This window comes from Stegostoma tigrinum, chromosome 5 (genome assembly GCF_030684315.1).
Source record: "Stegostoma tigrinum isolate sSteTig4 chromosome 5, sSteTig4.hap1, whole genome shotgun sequence".
Classification (NCBI taxonomy): Eukaryota; Metazoa; Chordata; class Chondrichthyes; order Orectolobiformes; family Stegostomatidae; genus Stegostoma; species Stegostoma tigrinum.
Window position 1 is genome coordinate 39419229 of NC_081358.1, and position 18558 is coordinate 39437786.

Genomic DNA, 18558 nt, shown 5'->3' on the forward strand with positions numbered 1-18558 from the left:
AATATTTAGTCAACTCACACGCTCCTGATCCCATAAGTGTCCATTAATAAAAGGTTTGCTGTAGTCATCCTGTCTAACACAGAGTCCCACTGCAGGAGAATGAACATGTAATCTCAGTACCTTTCCCCAGGGCAGGATTGACTGCCACGAGGGGTCATAGTTTTAAGGTGTTAGGAGGAAGGTATAGAGGAGACGTCAGAGGGAGGTTCTTCACCCAGAGAGTTGTGAGCGCATGGAATAGTTTACCAGTGGTAGTCGTGGAAGCGGAGTCATTAGTGACATTTAAGTGACTGCTGGACATGCACGTGGACAGCAGTAAATTGAGGGGAATGGAGGTTCGGTTATTCTATTTTTGCTTAGGATTATTCCACGGCACAATATCATGGGCCAAAGGGCCTGTACTGTGCTGTACTTTTCTATGTTCTACCTCCACACTACTGCACTGGTTGACTATCTTCATCATACAATGGTCTCATCTATGCTCCAGTTAAATGTAAATGCTCACCCTTGCACTATTTTGTAGGGGTGTGTGGAATTAATGACGGATACTTATCTCTCCACTAACATCACTAAAACAGATTTTGCAGTTATTATAACATTGTTTAAAGATTTTGCTATATCCAAATTGACTGCTGCAATTCCTACATTATATAAACCTCTCCATCTTTCTCTCCTCTTCATGTTCAAAACCTATCACTTCACATTAGTTGACATCAAACTTCCAATTTTCTTAAATACCTATGTTTGTTCAGTGCTACTCCTTTTTGTTTCAATTTACTTTCTCTTTGGTTTCAGTATCTTAGACATGTCTGCCTGGGGTCCAATTGTTTCTTTGACAGTCTTCATGAGAAAACTAATCTTCAACTAGAAATCTGCAGACATCTACAAGCACACCACTGGGTTCAAAGGAAGGGACACCATCGCTGTAACACAAGATCAGCTAACCCTATAGTCTCAAAATTTCTCAATGTCGTGATTTGAACACACAACTTTTTGACACTGCGTCAGGCACAAAACTGCTGCACCACAAACCGAGTTGTAAATTATGAGAGATAATGGGAACTGCAGATGCTGGAGATTCCAAGATAATAAAATGTGAGGCTGGATGAACACAGCAGGCCAAGCAGCATCTCAGGAGCACAAAAGCTGACGTTTCGGGCCTAGACCCTTCATCAGAGAGGGGGATGGGGGGAGGGAACTGGAATAAATAGGGAGAGAGGGGGAGGCGGACCGAAGATGGAGAGTAAAGAAGATAGGTGGAGAGGGTGTAGGTGGGGAGGTAGGGAGGGGATAGGTCAGTCCAGGGAAGACGGACAGGTCAAGGAGGTGGGATGAGGTTAGTAGGTAGCTGGGGGTGCGGCTTGGGGTGGGAGGAAGGGATGAGTGAGAGGAAGAACCGGTTAGGGAGGCAGAGACAGGTTGGACTGGTTTTGGGATGCAGTGGGTGGAGGGGAAGAGCTGGGCTGGTTGTGTGGTGCAGTGGGGGGAGGGGATGAACTGGGCTGGTTTAGGGATGCAGTAGGGGAAGGGGAGATTATGAACCTGCTGGCACACGTCCACGAACACATAGCTTCAGGTGTGACTACAACCAAATTTTCCAGGCCAGAGGTAGAGACATGACCAGGATATCCATAGAGTTAAAAGCAACAATTGAAGGAAAACGTGAATGAATTCAACGCCTACTCCCCATATCAACCTAATACAATTCATATTGCTAATTGAAGAAAGTGCATAATTATTTCACACTGTTACGAAAGACAGGTTTTAACATGACAGCTTTACGCGTCAACGTATTAAAACACTTCGTTGAGGCAGCGGAGGTTGCGCACGCAGGCGGCAGTATCCCAAACGTCAAAGAAAGCGAGGCAGTCTTCTTCCGTGTGCACCTGCTATTCCTTCCGGCTTCCTGTTTTGGTCCTAATCCCCGATGAATGGTTCCTAAGGTTGTAATCCCATTGGTTCTTACCTTGAGCCAGTTTTGTTTGAATGAATTCGCTGTTTAGTATTATGAATGAAAATTTAGGTATCCTGCAATTTAGTTTCTAATTTGTCGTTGTTGCGAAGTTGTTATGAGTATCCCAAACCCTGAGAGGTTAGACCCAGGAGGTAAGAGCCAGATCTCAGCCATTCGAAAGGAGGATTGTGTGTACACCAGCTGTTATTGGTAAGCAGGCCTTACTGGGAAAAAATGGTCTCAGTTATTTAATGGGGGTGTAAGTCCCACAAATTGTGCGACGTTTTCCATAAATTAAACGGAAGTTGTGTTATCAGTGTATTTTTTAAAAGGAAAATCACTACTGTGATCTGACGTGCACTGGCTGAAAGCGCAGCGGAAGCTGATTCAAATACTGTAGGGACTTTCAGTAAGGGATTGGACAAACATTTCTAAGGATAATTTGCAACGCTACAACAGAGGAAGAGAGTGGGATTGATTGGGCAGTTTTATTCAAAATTGCCGGCCGAGATATATCGAACTGAATGGCCTCCTTTGCTGGAATAGTCCCTAAACGTTACCTTCTCCCAATCACCTGATCTTGACAGCTTTGGATTTATTTCTCCTTTTAGGGGGAAGGCCAGCTGTTTGGGCCCTATATTCTGGAATCGCTTCCCAAAACGTATGCTTCTCTCCTTTAAAACCTACCTCTTTGATCAGGACTTTGGTCACCTGTTCTATTTTTTTCACTGGGTGCTCAGTTTCAAATTTTATTTAATAATCACATCTTAAGCGATTTTATTTTGTGAAGGTTAGTACTTAAAACTTACAACAACAGTTTATTTGTACTTGTCTGCACCTGCCTTCCCCTACAGGGTTGCTCTCCGACGAATCAATGGAGGATTTTCACATGGTTTTGTTCTGCTATGTCAGTGTAGATCCTTCTATTCAAATAGCACTTGTTTTGAGCTGAAATTAGGAATATGCAATATAATTGCACAAATGTACTTTTTCTTTTGAAGGATTGTTCATAATTTACTTTTAGGACTAAACAGTTATTTATTGTCAACCTGGCTTTTAATGCTGCTAAAGTGTAATCAGCATTGATCAAGCTATATAAGTTATATTGTTAGCAGTTAAAGTATGATTGAAAATATTTAACTGCTTTCAGCAATACTCTAATAGACTGTAAATTCCATTTTGCAGACAAGTTGTATTATTTTTCTTTTGAGTCTCCGCTCCCAAGCAGCATATTTCATTTTCTTCCATGTGGAAAGACAGGTCCAGGCTCAACTCTGTGACCCTTGGGTTTAGTACACTTCTGGCATCTTTCTACCTTCCTACAAAGGCCAGAAAAATGAGGTATCAAAAGAGCACTAGAACCTCTACAGTCCAAGTCCAGCCATGAGAGCAGATTTCAAAAAATAAAAAGAATACAAAACTTAGTTTGTACTTGTAATTGTAGAATATTGCAGAACTGAAGGAGCCCATTCAGCTTGTCGTTGTTTGTGCTTGTTCTTCTAAAAAGTATTCTGCTTGGTCCTACAGCCGAGTTTTTTTTTGTCTGTAACCCTGTAAATTCCTCATCACTAGGTACATGTCAAAATCTCATTTTAAAAATTAGTTTTGGAATCCTTTCTGTGGTTCAGCATTACAGAATCTGACAGCTGTGCGAGTAGAAATATCTTCCTCATGCCCCTCTGCCTCATTAACTAATAAGTTTAAATCTACAACCTCCGGCTATTGACTCACTTCTCAGAAACAATAATATTTTTATTGACCATCCCAAAACCTCATCATCTTAAAAGTCATTTTTTGAATTCGATCATGGGGATGGCCAGCATTTGTTGTCCATCCTTAATTTCATTTTGAGTAAGCGGTAGTGAGCCACTTCCTTGACCTGCTGCATTGCTTGGTTTGTGGGTACAGTTCCGGTATTTTGACTCAGCAACTTTGAAGAAACAGTGTTATTGTTTCCTGTCAGAAGCTAAGTGGCTTGGATTGGAACTTGCAGGTAGTAGTATTCCCAAGCAACTGTTGCCCTCGTCATTTCAAGTGGGAGAGTTTGTGGATTTGGAAGGTGCTGCCAAAGGAGCCTGGTGACTAGTTGTAGTGCATTTATTGGTGGTACACACTGCTGCTGTGCATCAGTGGTGAAGAGAATGAACTTTAAAGGTAATGGATGTGATATTAATCAAGCGGCTGCTTTGCTGTGGATTGTGTAAGCTTCTTTAGTGTTGTTGGAGCTGCACCAAGCCAGGTAAGTGATGAGTGTTCACCACACTCTCGACGTGCCATGTTAATGGTGGACAGGCTTTGAGCAGCTTGAAAGTGAATGATTTGCTGCAGAATTTCCAGCCTCTGACCTGCTTTTGTAGCCATAGTATTAACTGTATATTTAGCCATCTCTGTTCTAAAGAGGATAGTCCTGACTTTTCCAACTCCACCGCGCAACATACATACATCATTCACGCCTCTATGCCCAAAAGCGGTGCCCAGAATATTGTAGCATTTGATTTAGACAAAAAAGTGAATATTTTTGCAATAAATGTTCACATTTATATTAAAATATGTTCTTAGTGAAGAAAATATATGGAAGCTTTGTGAATACATAAGGAACAGAAGACAATATCCTCTGGAAGAATGGTACACTGTTTTCGTGTCAAATGACCAAAAGATGGTAAGTGCAATCTACAATTGAATGTACGTTTTATTAATTCAAGGTACAAGAATTTCACCAAATTCCTGCTTTGTCTGTATCATAGAATCACAGAACTGTTGCAATATCAAAGGACATCTTTTAGCCCATTCTGTCTGCTGAGGCTGTCCAGTTAATCAGTATATCTCATGTTACCCACCAACCTTCACCCTGTACTTGCACAACCTTCCTTTTCAGATAATAATCCAGTTTCCTGTTGAATGACTCAATTGACCTTGCCTCCACCATGCTGTCAGGCCGCCAATTCCAGATCTTAACCACTCGATGCATGAAAGGTTTCTCCTCAAGTTTCAATTGCTGCCTTGTTAATTACTTTAAATCTGTGTCCTCTTCTTCTCACTCCTTCCTCCAGTGGGAACAGCTTCCACCACCACCCCCACCCCCCCCCCCCCCCATCTGACCTGTGCTAACTCCGTTATCAGCCTGAGTTATTTAAATTGCCTGCATAAAAACGAATTATTCACAAAAAAAGCGGTGTTTTCCATCCAGATTGCACAGATTTTCTGCTCAGGTTAATACTGTAGAACTTGAACACATACCGTTCTGATTCCAAGATACAAGTGCTGCCCAGTTTAACCAAGGCTGATACTAACTGAGTTCTCCAAGAAACTGAATAATTGTAATTGCAATCAGATCAAATATTGTAAACTAAACATTTTGTTAGAATAGCAAGAATTCTTCCATTAAATTTATTTTTGTTATCTCTAAAATTAACCAGCACAATGAGAAAAATCTGAACACATCAAACTAAATACTATAAGGTAAAATTTGAAATCTGCCACCTGGGTAAGACAAGCAGATTTATGTTTTAAGGTTGAGGTAGATGTTTATATATAGAGAAACGTGGGGAGGAGTAGATGGAAAGAAGTCTGTAAACAAGTTACAGGGGGGCAAAAGAAATCTTGCTGTAATTATATATTACTTTGTAAGAGCACACTAGGTGTGCTGTGTGCAGTCTGGTTTCTGTACCTAAGGAAGAATATATTTGCCCCAGCGTTGGTACTGAGAAGAACCGAAAGAACTGCCGATGTAATTCAGAAACAAAAACAGAAGTTGATGGAAAAGCTGAGCAGGTCTGGCAGCATCTGTGAAGAGAAATCAGAGCCCAATGACCCTTCCTCAGAACTTTGATTAGAATGGGCCTGTATTATCTAGAGTTTTGAAGCTGAGAGGCTGTCTCATTGAAGTGTGTAAAATTCTGAGGGTTTGGCACAGTGATGTTGAAAAGCTGTTTTCTCATGGCTGTAGAATCAAAAATGTGAGATCATAGTCTCAAGATAAAGAGTTGGCCATTCAATCTGAGATGAGGAGGCATTTCGTCATTCAAAGCATTGTGAATCTTTTAAATTTTCTATCTTAAATTCTCAGTCAATAAGTATATTTAAGACTGAGGAGAATAATAGATTTTAATGAGATTTGGGACCACTACAGATTGACTGTCATATTTTATAGTGAAGCACATTCAAAGGACCAAATGGTCTATTCCTCCCCTTTCTTTGTGTTCTTTTCCACCACAATGGGACAAAACAGTTAGCAATTGGTTTCTACTCAGGAGCAAGGACAATGAGCACTCCTGTTTGATATAACTTCCCCCTCTCCTGACTCAATATTGTCTTGAGTGGTTTGGTGTCAATATTTTGTTTTAAAGTGATCCAGTGAAGTGCTTTGGGGAATTTTTTTACAATAAATACAGACTACAAGTACTGTTTGTCTTGGCTTTTTCTTTTACATTGAACAAAATACAAAAACGAGGAAGTTATGCAGAAGCCTACAAATGACTAGATGACTAGGTGATCTGGAATGCGTTGCATGAAAGGTCGTTGAAAATAGATCCAGTGAAAATTTTCAAAAGGCAATTGGCTGAAATCATGAATGGAAAGTATTTGTAGGGCTATGGTGGAAAGGCAGTGGATGTGAGACGAATTGGATAGGTCTTTCAAAGAGATTGCTCAGATACAATGACCTGAATAGCTACCTGTGCTCTTAGATCTATGAACTTATACATTACATATTCAGTGAACTCTCTGCTTATTCAGCACATTAACATCATGAAACACCCAAAATAACGGAGTTAGATTAAATGCAAAACATTTCATTGTTATATTTCAATAATGCTGAATGGAAATAGAGAATGAGTCTTGGATAAACATGCTGTGAAAGGCTTATTCTCACACTACAGTGCAGCTCCCCACTAAACCAGCAGAGGGATCCCCAGTTTAACTCCTCTCTCAGTGATAATGGGAACTGCAGATGCTGGAGAATCCAAGACAATAAAATGTGAGGCTGGATGAACACAGCAGGCCCAGCAGCATCTCAGGAGCACAAAAGCTGACATTTCGGGCCTAGACCCTTCTCTGATGAAGGGTCTAGGCCCGAAATGTCAGCTTTTGTGCTCCTGAGATGCTGCTGGGCCTGCTGTGTTCATCCAGCCTCACATTTTATTGTCTTAACTCCTCTCTCAGTAAGATTAGGGAAAATGTACAAACAGAAATGAAAGAGGTCTTATGCAGTGGCTATGTGTCACTACATCTGAGTTAGAAATTCTGAGTTCCCATCCAACCTGAGGACCTGGTGACCAAGGAATGTGCATTCATAATGTGAGCATCGACCTGCAATTCCTTCTAACAGATGCTGCTGGCAGGCGTTAAAAGTGGGAGAGATTCATAATCAACCACCTGCTAAGATTATTGCTGTCTCTTCCAGGATGACGCCAGAGCATGACAACATTTTGTGAGCTGTCTACAGCAGATGTTACTCATACATATCTTATATTACCCTATGCACTTTGTTTGGTTTGATCTGCCTGTACTGAACACAAAACAAAACTTTTCACAGCACCCAGATACATGTGACGGTAATAAATCAATTCAAAAAGTGTATGTTGTCGCAGCAGCTTGAATGAGTTTCTTTTGTTTATTGTTTCATGTAATGCACGTGTAGCTGGTAGGGCCAGCATTTATTGCCTTTCTCTCATCGCATTTGAACTGAATCCAGAGTGCAGTTAAGATTTATGATTAGATTCCCTACAGTGTGGAAACAGGCCCTTCGGCCCAACAAGTCCACACTGCCCCTTGGAGCATCCCACCCAGACCCATTCCCCTACAATTCACACACCCCTGAACACTACGGGCAATTTAGCATGGCCAGTCCACCTAGCCTGCACATCTTTGGACTGTGGGAGGAAACCGGTGCGCCTGGAGAAAACCCACGCAGACACGGGGAGATTGTGCAAACTCCGCACAGACAGTTGCCTGAGGCTGGAATCGAACCCAGGTCCCCGGTGCTGTGAGGCTGCAGTGCTAACCACTGGGCCACCATGCCGCCCCAAATCCTCCACATTGCTGTGGTCTGGAGTCACATATAAACCAGATTAGGTAAAGATAGCAGATTTCCTTTCCTAAAGAGCAGTCATGAACCAGATGGTTGTTTTTAATGAGAATTGACACTATTCCCCATGCTCACTGTTAAAATACCAGCTTGATTTTCCAGATTTTATTTATTGATGGTAAATTCTACCAGCTGCCATGATTAGATTCAAAAGACATTAACACGGGCCTCTGGATTACAAGGCCAGTAACGTTACCACCATCTTCCAAAATGTTCTAATCAACATATTGCTGACATGATACATTGGCTACACAATTGTCATGCTAAATAAAAGAAATTGAATAATTATTTTTGCCCAACTTGCAATTTGTTTTATTTATTTCATTACTACAAAGGTGCCCATCTGGAGTCAGCAGTCTGGTAGTGGAGATCAGCCTGTAATCTGGGTAAGTGATTCTTTTGTAAATCAATATTGGTAGCTACACTTTCAATGGCATAAGAATTTTTCAATCCTTCGTTTCTTACTGAACAGCAAAGCTTTTCAAGCTCGGTTTTCTTTTCTGTAAAAATTTATACAGAAGCAATGACATGGTTTGCGTACACACAGTATATTTAATGCAGCAAAAATGCCTCACAAAAGTGTTGCCAAACTGAAGTAAGAGACAGTGGAAGACGTGATTTAAGCCTTGTTCAAATAAGTGGGCTTTAAGGATTGTCTTTAAAGAGAACAAGGTAGAGAAGTTTAGGAAGGGAATTGCTGAGTTCAGGTCTGAGACAGCTTAAAATAAGACTAGCAATGGAAGCTCAAGAAGAGTTCTGGACTTACAGAAATTATAGTTAGAGGTACATGATATTCCAGGAGAATTATGGAACTGTAGAAAATTCCAGATGCCATTAAAAGATTTGAACAGACTGGTAGGATTTTTAAGTTTGAGGCTTTGTGGTTGAAGAAGCAGTTATACGTCAGCACGGGGTGTTAGGTGAGCGGTAGTTAGTATGAGATTGATTGTGGATAGTTTTAGATGAGCTGAACTGTTTGAAGGATGTGATATTAACTAAGGTTAATTGGGACAGTTGCTTATGAAGGTGACAAAGGAATAGATAAAGCCTTTGGCAGGCGATAGGCTAAAGCAAGAGGGGAGATGGGCAGTGTTACAGCAGTGGAAATGGACAGTTTTTGGTTCAAGCTAGAACAGTGATTTTGGAGCAATTTTGGTACAAATAGGAGGTTGGAAGCTCATCGTAGGCAAATGTGACATCAGAATTGTAAACAGATTAGCTCAAAGTGTTATCAGGACAGCAATGGAGTCAGTGGCTATTAAATAGAGCTTTGAGCAGGGTCTGAAACGATAGCTTCAGTCTTCTCAATATTTACTGAGAAGAAATTTCTGCTCCTCCAGGACTGAATGTCAAATAAGCAATCTGATAATTGAGCAAAGTTGGAGGATTTGAAAGAGGCAATTGTGAGGTAAACTGGGATATTGTCAGGTTAGATGTAAATGCAAATCTCTTGGCTTTGGATAGTGTTATTAGGAGAGGCTAGCGGGTAGGAGAGTTATTGTGGTTAGAATTGGTGGGGAGCTACAGTTTGTAATGGGCTCCAAAGGTGATCGTTTGGTTTTCTTTGTGTTTAAGTGGACTAAATTGCTTTGCATCCCAGACTGGATGGCAGAAACTACAGGCCAACAAATGGGTTAAGATATTTGGTAGAAGACAGAGCTGAGCTAATATTCATGTAGATGGTGACACTATGCCTTGGCATAATGTTACCGCGGAACAGAAAGTAGATGAGGAAGCCACCAAGAATAGATTCTTCGGTGAAGGGAGTTCTGAAGTATTTAAATATGTAAATAACACTTAAGATCATCCAATTTGTGCCAGAGCAGAAGTTTCTCCTTGTTTAACAAGCATTAGATATCATAAGCTCTGAGAGCAGATGTAGGCCATTCAGCCCATCAAGTCTGTTCTGTCATTCAGTGGTGTCATGACTGATCAGATAATCCTCAGAAGTATTTTCCTGCTTTTTCCTCATAACCCTTGATTCTCTTACTAAATGGAAATCTGACTGTCAGTTTCAGCCTTGAATAGTGCTAATGATCCAGCCTCTCTGCAGTAAAGAATTCTACAGATTCACTACCATCTAAGAGAAGAAATTCCTCCTTATCTCTGTCTTATATGAACAACCTCTTACTCTAAGATTATGGCTTCTAATCCTAGACTCTGCAACCAAAAGGAAACAAGCTCTCCACATGTACAATATGAAGATCTCTAAGAATCTTATATCTTACAATAAGAGATCTCCTGTAATTTTTCTCAACTCTAATTAGTACAAGGCCAATCTACTCCACCTATCATCATTAGAAAATCCCTTCATATTTGGGATTAACCTAGTTAACCTCTCTGGAATGTGTCCAATCCCAATATACCTTTATTTAGATAATAGCAATGCAGGATTGTAAAGAGAAGGTTGTTGATAATATTGATGGTTAGGTAGGAGTGGAATGAAATGAGGTCTGTCCCACACTGAAGACACAGAGAAGCTGAGATTGATGAGGAGAGGAATAGACTATGGCTGTAGAGGAAGCCAGAGGACAACTTTCCTAAGGGGTAGCTTCAGCACTCTGGCAGGGCAGAATTCATATTCGAGACATTGAGCCATGAAGGTGTGGGGAAAACAGACACAGATTTGGAAGTCAACAATGTTTGTTCATTTTGGAGACTAATGGGAAGTTGGAGTTAGACTGGTAGTTTGCCAAGACAAAAATAAATCAGAGTAAATAACAATACAGTGCTGAAGAATAATTTGAGCTGTTATGAAACAAAATAAGATGATTCAAGATTCTTCAAGGACTTGGACTTTTAACTGGATCTTGGAGAAGCATCTGTCCTTGGTTCCCTCCTACCTGCTATCCTCTCCTGATAACACCATCCAAAGCCAAGAGATTTGCATTTAAACCTAACCTGACAATATCCCAGTTTACCCCACAATTGTCTCTTGCAAATCCTCCAACTTTGCTCAATTATCAGATTGCTTATTTGACATTCAGGACCCAAATGAGCAGAAATTACCTCCAAGTAAATATTGAGAAGACTGAAGCTATCATTTCAGACCCTGCTCAAAGCTCTATTTAATAGGCACTGACTCCATTGCTGTCCTGATAATACTCTGAGCCAATTTGTTTACAACTCGGATATCATATTTGCCTGAGATGAGCTTCCAACCTCCTATTTGCACCATTGCTGACACCACTGTAACATCTTCCAACTTAAACCCTGCCTGAGCTCATCTGCTGCTGAAACCCTCTTTCATACCTTTGTTACCTCTATTTTCAACTATTGCAATACACTCCTGGCTGGCCTCCCAAATTCTACCTTGGATAAACTTGGCATTATCCAACATTCTGCTGCCCTGTCCAAATTTGCATCTGATCCTAATTCACCTATTTTCTTTGTGCTGGCTGGCCTATGCTGTCTTTTGGTCAGAGAAAATCTTTAAATTTCTCATTCTTATTTTCAGCACCTTCACGGTCTCATCCTGTTCCTATCATCTTCCAACCCACAACACTGCTGAAACCTGTGCTCCCCTAATTGTGGCTTTGTTTGCATTTTGGATTTTCATCGCTCTGTCTTTGCTGGCCTTGTCTACATCATGCTTTGCAATTCCCTCTGTACACCTCTTTCTTTTGCTATGTTGCTTTGAAAGACAGTCTTTAAATCTCATCTTTTTGGCCTAGCTCTAGGTGATCTGAGTGTGGCTTGGGGCCATACTTTATTTTAAAATACTCCTGTGAAGACCCTTGGGACATTTCATCACATTAAAGTGGCTTTATATGTATCAGAGATAGTAGGAACTGTAGATACTGGAGAGGCTGAGATAACAAGGTGTAGAACTGGTTGAACACAGCAGGCCAAGCAGCATCAGAGAAGCAGGAACGCTGACGTTTCGGGCCTAGACCCTTCTTTTTTTGTTATCTCAGCTTTATAAATATAACTGGTTATATTGTTGCAACACAAAATAGAATTCCATCTTGTCTGTGACAAAACTCTGGCAAAATTAACTGAGAACCCGGCCAGATGACTGCCAATTGAAATCCACAATTTAGACTGACACTTCAATGCAGAATAATCAACACAGCTTTAATTCTTCTTGGCGTACCTAAAGTTTATGTGTAAAGATAAAATACAGAAATATATTCACAACATCAGTTTTTACAAACCTATGTATATCATATAGAGGTCCCATCTACCTGTTCAGGTGAATCTCTAAAGATCCCTGGGGAATAATGAAAGCTGAGTGAGCATTTTTTATTACAGCTTGGCAAACCTTCCACCCTCAACCAATAACATTTATATAGTGCCTTTAACATTGTAAAACATCTCAAAACACTTTTTCACAGGAAGGGTTATCAGCCAAAGATTGACAAGGAGCCAGATAGGAAGATATTAGAACAGAGGATCAAAACATTTATCAAACAGCAAGGTTGTTGGAAGGATCATAAAGGAGGAGAGAGAGAGAGAAATGGAGAGGTTTGCAGAGAAAATTCCAGAGCTTAGGGCCTACGTGCTGATGGCAAGGTCACCAATGGTGGAGGAATTAAAATTGGAGAAGTGCAAGAGCCCAGATTGGATGAACTTTGATACCTCGGAGGGATGTAAGGTTGGAAGAGAATAGACATAGAGAGGGGCAAGACATTGGAGGCATTTTAACACAATAACAGTACTGTGGATTTATCTATACCACATGGACTGCAGCCATTCAAAACAGTGGGCTTCTCAAAAGCAACTGGGGAATGAATGCTGAGCTGGTGATACTCACCAGGAAAGAATATTTTAAAAATTGAATTTTTAAATTTGGATGTGGCTGGACCAAGTGCCTGCATTTGCTCCCGTGATAATTGCGACCTTTAGTCTTATTAGACTTTTAGTCTAATAATTAGCTATGCAAATGATCTGGGATATTTTGCTGTCAGAAAAACCAGATACATATGTGTTGCGATAGTATATACTTCATGAACGTGTAATACCAAATACAGATTTTGTAATCTGATATGCTGGTAGAGCAAACCTCAATATTAATATCTTTTAAACTAGGATTACCATGTTATCCTACTTCATGATTGTGGAGGACAGCACTGTGAGGTCTATGACCTGGATACGACACTCCCATTTCCATGTCCTTTCGATACTTACGTGAAAGAAGCCTTCAGATCTGAAGATCTCATCAGACCAGCTTTCAGAAGGTGAGACAAGCTACTGTTTTAGTTCTGCACAGTTTTTCACTGTTTGGAGTAGAAAATTTTATGACTATTACTAACCACGGAGAGAATCACCTGGAAAATACAATAGTCTTGAAGAATAAAGCTCACCCTTGTGGCCTGTATATTAGAGCCAAGCCCCAAAGGAGTGAATTGAAAATGCTTCTACATGCAAAGGAAGAATTTTAAACTCTTCTGCAAATGGCTAGCCAGATCAACGTAAATTTTAAATCTGAGATTGATGCATTTTTGTGAATTGCATGAAATGAAAATGGGTTGTAAGTGGGATAGACAGTTTTCAATCACTGATCAACCATAATCTCACGAAATGAGGAGCTGAATGGCCTCCATCTGTTCTTGAGGCCCTGTGAGTGAGAAGGGAGTTGTGGTTGTTACTGATGACCCATGCCCAAGTAATTGACGAGGGCAACAGTCTAAGCCCATGCGTAAAAGAGTGGCTACTTGGCAAGGGTACTGTAGGATACATTTGCCATAGACCATCAAACCACATGGCAGCAAGGAATCATTAACTCAAGATGCCCACAAGTTCTTAATGATTAATTAATTACTTTTTTAAATTGGAGTCACTGCTGTAATATAGGAAATACATTACGACCCTTGTCAAGTCCATGGGTGACATAATTCCCTCTCAGTTTTAAAGTTATGGGTTTGAATCCCACCTGGAGAGCAAAGCTTCAGGCTGACAGTTCCATTGATTTTCAGAGAGAGTGCTACACTGTCAGAAGTGCTGCATGGAGGACTGTCTTAATCTGAAGTCTTGTCAATTCCCTCAGATGTAAAAACTTCTGTTATTTCAGGAGAATCAAAAGTGCTGGTGTTGCAATGAGTGCATCCCTTTTATGCACATAAAAGGTCATAAGCAGCAACATAATAATATTAACAGATAAGTTGTTTTTAGTTATCTTGATTGAGGGACACCAAACACCAGGAATAATGCTTCTGTTTTTTAATCAGCCTGTTCAGACGTATTATTACACAGGTGGGACTTGAGGCCAGCCCTTCTCCCCCAGAATTAGGGATACTATCATTGCACCACCAGCACTTCTGATTCTCCTGAAATAACAGAAGTTTTTACATCTGAGGGAATTGACAAGACTTCAGATTAAGACAGTCCTCTATACAGAACTTCTGACAGTTTAGCACTCTCTCTGAAAATCAATGGGACTGTCAGCCTGAAGCTTTGCTCTCCAGTGTGGGATTTGAACCCATAACTTTAAAACTGAGAGGAAAGTGTGTCACCCATGGAGCCAGACTTGACAAGGGTTGGGTGAATGTCAAGATTGTAAGAAAAATATTCTGAATAGAGAGAAATGAAAAAAAGAAGGCAAATCTCCAACTAACAACGGCTTCTGCCATCTTTCCTTCAAATGACATTCCTGCTATTTTGCTGCCCTCTTGACTTTGCCCCTATTCTTGCAATATTTTATTCTTGTGAGCTCCCAAGTGTGTGAAGCCTCCTGTGGTTAAGGTGAAGAACTGCACTGAAAATTGTCCTCCAGACCATATTCATGTACCTTTTTAAGTGGAGGCCATTTTGATTCTGATGAATTTAGTGGTCCCTTCTTCTCATCACTTCAATCTTCCACAGTGAATCAATGCAGAAGTAACAGATAGTTTCCATCTAGCTTGGGTTCTCTAAGCCTTTGACCTGACAGAGAAAAATATTTGAGATCAAAGAAAGATCAAGGCAGAAAGAAAACAAAACCATGAAAAATATAATTCAACAAATGGTATTGTTGTGTTTGCTCAGAAAATTGAGAGTACTACGAGCAGATCTGTACCTGAAGACATTCGCTTCAGATCGATCTCATATGAAAGATGTTAACGGAATGTGGCGCATGCCTCCTCCTCCATATCCTTGTATTCAAACAGCAGGTTAGTGAAAGAAGATATGTTTAAAACTTTAACACAATGCACCAAAACCAGGTAATGCATGTTTTCTTATGGAGTTTACAAGTTTGGTCTGCCTTATGGTTGAAACTTAAATATGTCAACAGCTACACAATCTTATTGGTTCATGGGATGTGGGTGTTGTTGGCTATGCCAATTTACATTGTCTGTCTTTAACTGCACTTGAGAAGGTGATGGTGGGTTGCCTCCCTGACTGCTGTAGTCCACGGTTTAGGGACACCCACTGTTGTTTTGGATGAGATTTCCCCAATTTGATCCAACGACAGTGAAGTTACAGTGATATATTTTCAAGTCAGGATAGTGTGTGGCTTGGAAGGTAACGTGCAGATGACAGTGTTTCTATGTATTTGCTGCTGTTGTCTTTCTAGATGGTAAATGTTTCACCAGAGAACGGACCTTGACAATTTGTTGCAGTGCATTTTGTGTATGGTACATACTGCTGCCACGGCACTTTACTGGTAAAAGGATTGAATTTTGATTACGATAAGTGGGATGCTGTCAAGCAGGCTGCTATGTCTGGGACAATATCAAGCTTTTCAACTATTGTTAGACCTGCTGCTCTCCAGCACCGTATTCCGTCACACTAGTGACTTATACGCTACCAGCAAGCTTTGGGGAATCAGGAGGAGAGTTAGTCACCACTGAATTCCCAACCTCCAACCCAATTGTGTAGCAAATTGACAAAACTAATGTGTCCAGTTCATGGTCCGATTAAGTTCCTGGTCAATGATGGACCCTGTCCTCACTTTTTTGGATGGTGTGTTCTTGAGGTAATGTTATGTTCCCTGAGGTGATATAACTATAAGGTCAAATTTCTGGCGTGTTCTTGACAGCTGAAGAGTTGTTGATATTTTCATTTCTCATGACAAAATGCTATTTGATATTTGGGTTAAGAGTATATTTAATGGAGGATTGTACAATCATTAAGATTTTTGATAAATTAAATAAGGAACATCTGTTCCAATGGCTGGAAGATCATTATAATAGGTTGTTACCAATTTTGGTGCTGTGTCTTTTAAAATTTGCATCACCTAATTTGTGACCTTGGTTCAAATTTAGAGTCAAAGATGAACTTGGATGATTTTATCAGTATGACTTGTACCATCGGATGGGGTGATGTCTATACCTTTCCAGAATTTGTCCAACAATTCGGAAGTTCAAAGTTATAATATTTGAAAGAAAAATCACAAAGATTCCAGTTTTCGTCCTTGCCCTGTGAGAAGAACTGCATAACAGACATTAATAATCCTCCAAGAAGCAGCATCTTGGTGTTGAAGTTTCCAAAATCCCCAAAATGGGCAATTGAGAGAACCCACGATGACAAGAATGGAGGAGACAGAGGGAGAGGGAGAGGTGGATACTAAAGAAAATCAAATTCAAACTTGATGCTGGAAGTGGTGATTCTGCCGACCCCTCAAATCAGAACCATTACTTAAGAATGAATCGTTAACATAAGGAGGAGAGAATGTAATGAACTGTTTACAATTGATGCGTGCTATATCTTTATCCATTGAGACTGTTCCTTCTTCATACATTAATATGACGAGTAAAGAACACCAATCATATCTGATCAATGTAGAATCCTGAAGAATATTGTTAATCCACAAAGCAAACTAGTTCAATAAAAATCTTTTTAAAGTTTAAAGATTGTTTTCTGTTATTTATACTGTTAATATTTACTAGATAGCATTTGTATGTGTTTTGTTACTGGAGTTGAGATGACCTGATAAATTGTGCTGGGTGCTCATTGGAGATACACACCTTATTAGATATGGTGCCCCATTGATACGCAATCTGAAATTGGTGTTGGATCATAAATATCTACAGTACAAAAGAAGCACATTCAGTCCATCAGGCCTGTACTGTCGAAAGGACAGTTTAGGTGGTCTGACTCTCCTGCCATTTCCTCCAGCCCTGTAAATATTTTATCTTCAGGTGCTTATGCAATTGACTTTTGAAAGCTACAGTTGAATCTGGCACCACCATATTAACATTCTCAGGCAACTTTTTCACAATTCTTCTACCAATGGAAAAAGTTACTCAACATCTACTCTGTCCGTATCCCTCATGAAACTCAAGTAGCTTTAAAAAAGGGTGACACAGTGGGTCAGTGGTTAGCACTGCTGCCTCACAGTGTCAGAGACCCAGGTTCAAGTTTCAGCCACGAGCACCTGTCTGGATGGAGTTGCCACATTCCGCTTTGAATGCCCTCTGCGTGCTCCAGTTTCCTCCCACCGTGCAGAAATGTGCAGGTTAGGTAGATTGGCCATATTAAATTGCCTGTAGTGTTCAAGGTTGTGTAAGATAAGTGGATTAGCCATGGGAAATGCAGGGTTACAAGGATAGGGTAGAGGCAGTGGGTCTGATTGGCGTGCTGTTTGTACAGTCAGTGTAGACCTGATAAGCTGATTGGCCTGCTTACCTCCACTCAAGGGATTCTATGAACTCTCTGTTTGGTTTTGGCCTGAAAATTTAAGCTTTCACATCTAATCTAAAGGACAGCTTCTCTGGAGTGTCAAGTTTGATTTTTAAGACTGAAATGCAGAACTATTTTCCTTGGAATTGAGACCACTACTGGCTAATTCACACGGGAGTAAAATTGAAACAGTAGTTATATACGCTAATATTGACAGAGAAGCACTTAATGACTGAGGATGGTGTGTGATACTAGTTGACAGCAAGTGTATTTGTGCACACTAATTTTCTCACATTTATAATCTGATACTAAATGTATCAAGAAAATTTCTTGAGGGCTTTCAAATTGTTAATAGGTCTTTGAACTTGGAATTAAGTATGTGTAGATAGGCTAGTGTATTTCAAACAATGTAGGTCATCTACTGTATACCAAGAAGGTGTCAGCTGCAATTCAGTGAGTACACTCTTTCCTTTTAGTCTAAAGGTTTTCGGTTCAAGTCCACTGCTCGGACTTCAGTGCAACAATGCGCACTGACAATATAATGTCATACTGAGAGAGTATAGCTCTCATGGCTGAGGTGTTAAACTTACTGCATTTCCTTGCAGGTTGGTATGAAAGATCTATGAATATATTCACAGAAGAGTAGGGTGTGTTCCTCATAGTCCTGGCTAATATTTATCTCTCAACAAACACCAGTAAAGCAGATTGTCTACTCATTATTACATTGCCATCTCGAAACTCATTGTGTGCAAATTGTTGGCTGTATTTCCCACAGTACGATAGAAACTACACTTCAGTGGTTGTAAATAGTTTTGTGACACCCGGTGGTTGTGAAAGGTGCCATATAAATGCAATTCTTTCTATAAAAGTTCCCTTCAAGGAGTATATTGCCAGAGGTATTGCTTATGCATCCTGCTGAGGGCACTATAGTCCTCTTGAAAATTCCCATCACTCTCTGCCCCAACCACCTCCTCCC

At 40.3% G+C, this 18558-nt stretch overlaps 1 protein-coding gene across 5 annotated transcripts; it reads left to right on the forward strand.

Annotated features, from left to right (window-relative positions):
- The first annotated feature begins 1861 nt into the window (after nt 1-1861).
- On the forward strand, nt 1862-16811 carry ntaq1 (N-terminal glutamine amidase 1). Of its 5 annotated transcripts, none has more exons than XM_048530226.1 (6): nt 1862-1943; nt 4514-4613; nt 8375-8425; nt 13071-13219; nt 15006-15130; nt 16226-16811. In XM_048530226.1, exons 2-6 carry the CDS (start codon nt 4611-4613, stop codon nt 16333-16335), a joined length of 438 nt encoding a protein of 145 aa, XP_048386183.1. In that variant the 5' UTR covers nt 1862-1943; nt 4514-4610; the 3' UTR covers nt 16336-16811. The 5 variants fall into 5 exon arrangements, with proteins under 5 accessions (XP_048386183.1, XP_048386181.1, XP_059501932.1 ...); XM_048530224.2 differs by having other exon boundaries at nt 1897-2164; XM_059645949.1 differs by lacking the exon at nt 1862-1943 and adding an exon at nt 2264-2615.
- Nucleotides 16812-18558: the final 1747 nt, after the last annotated feature.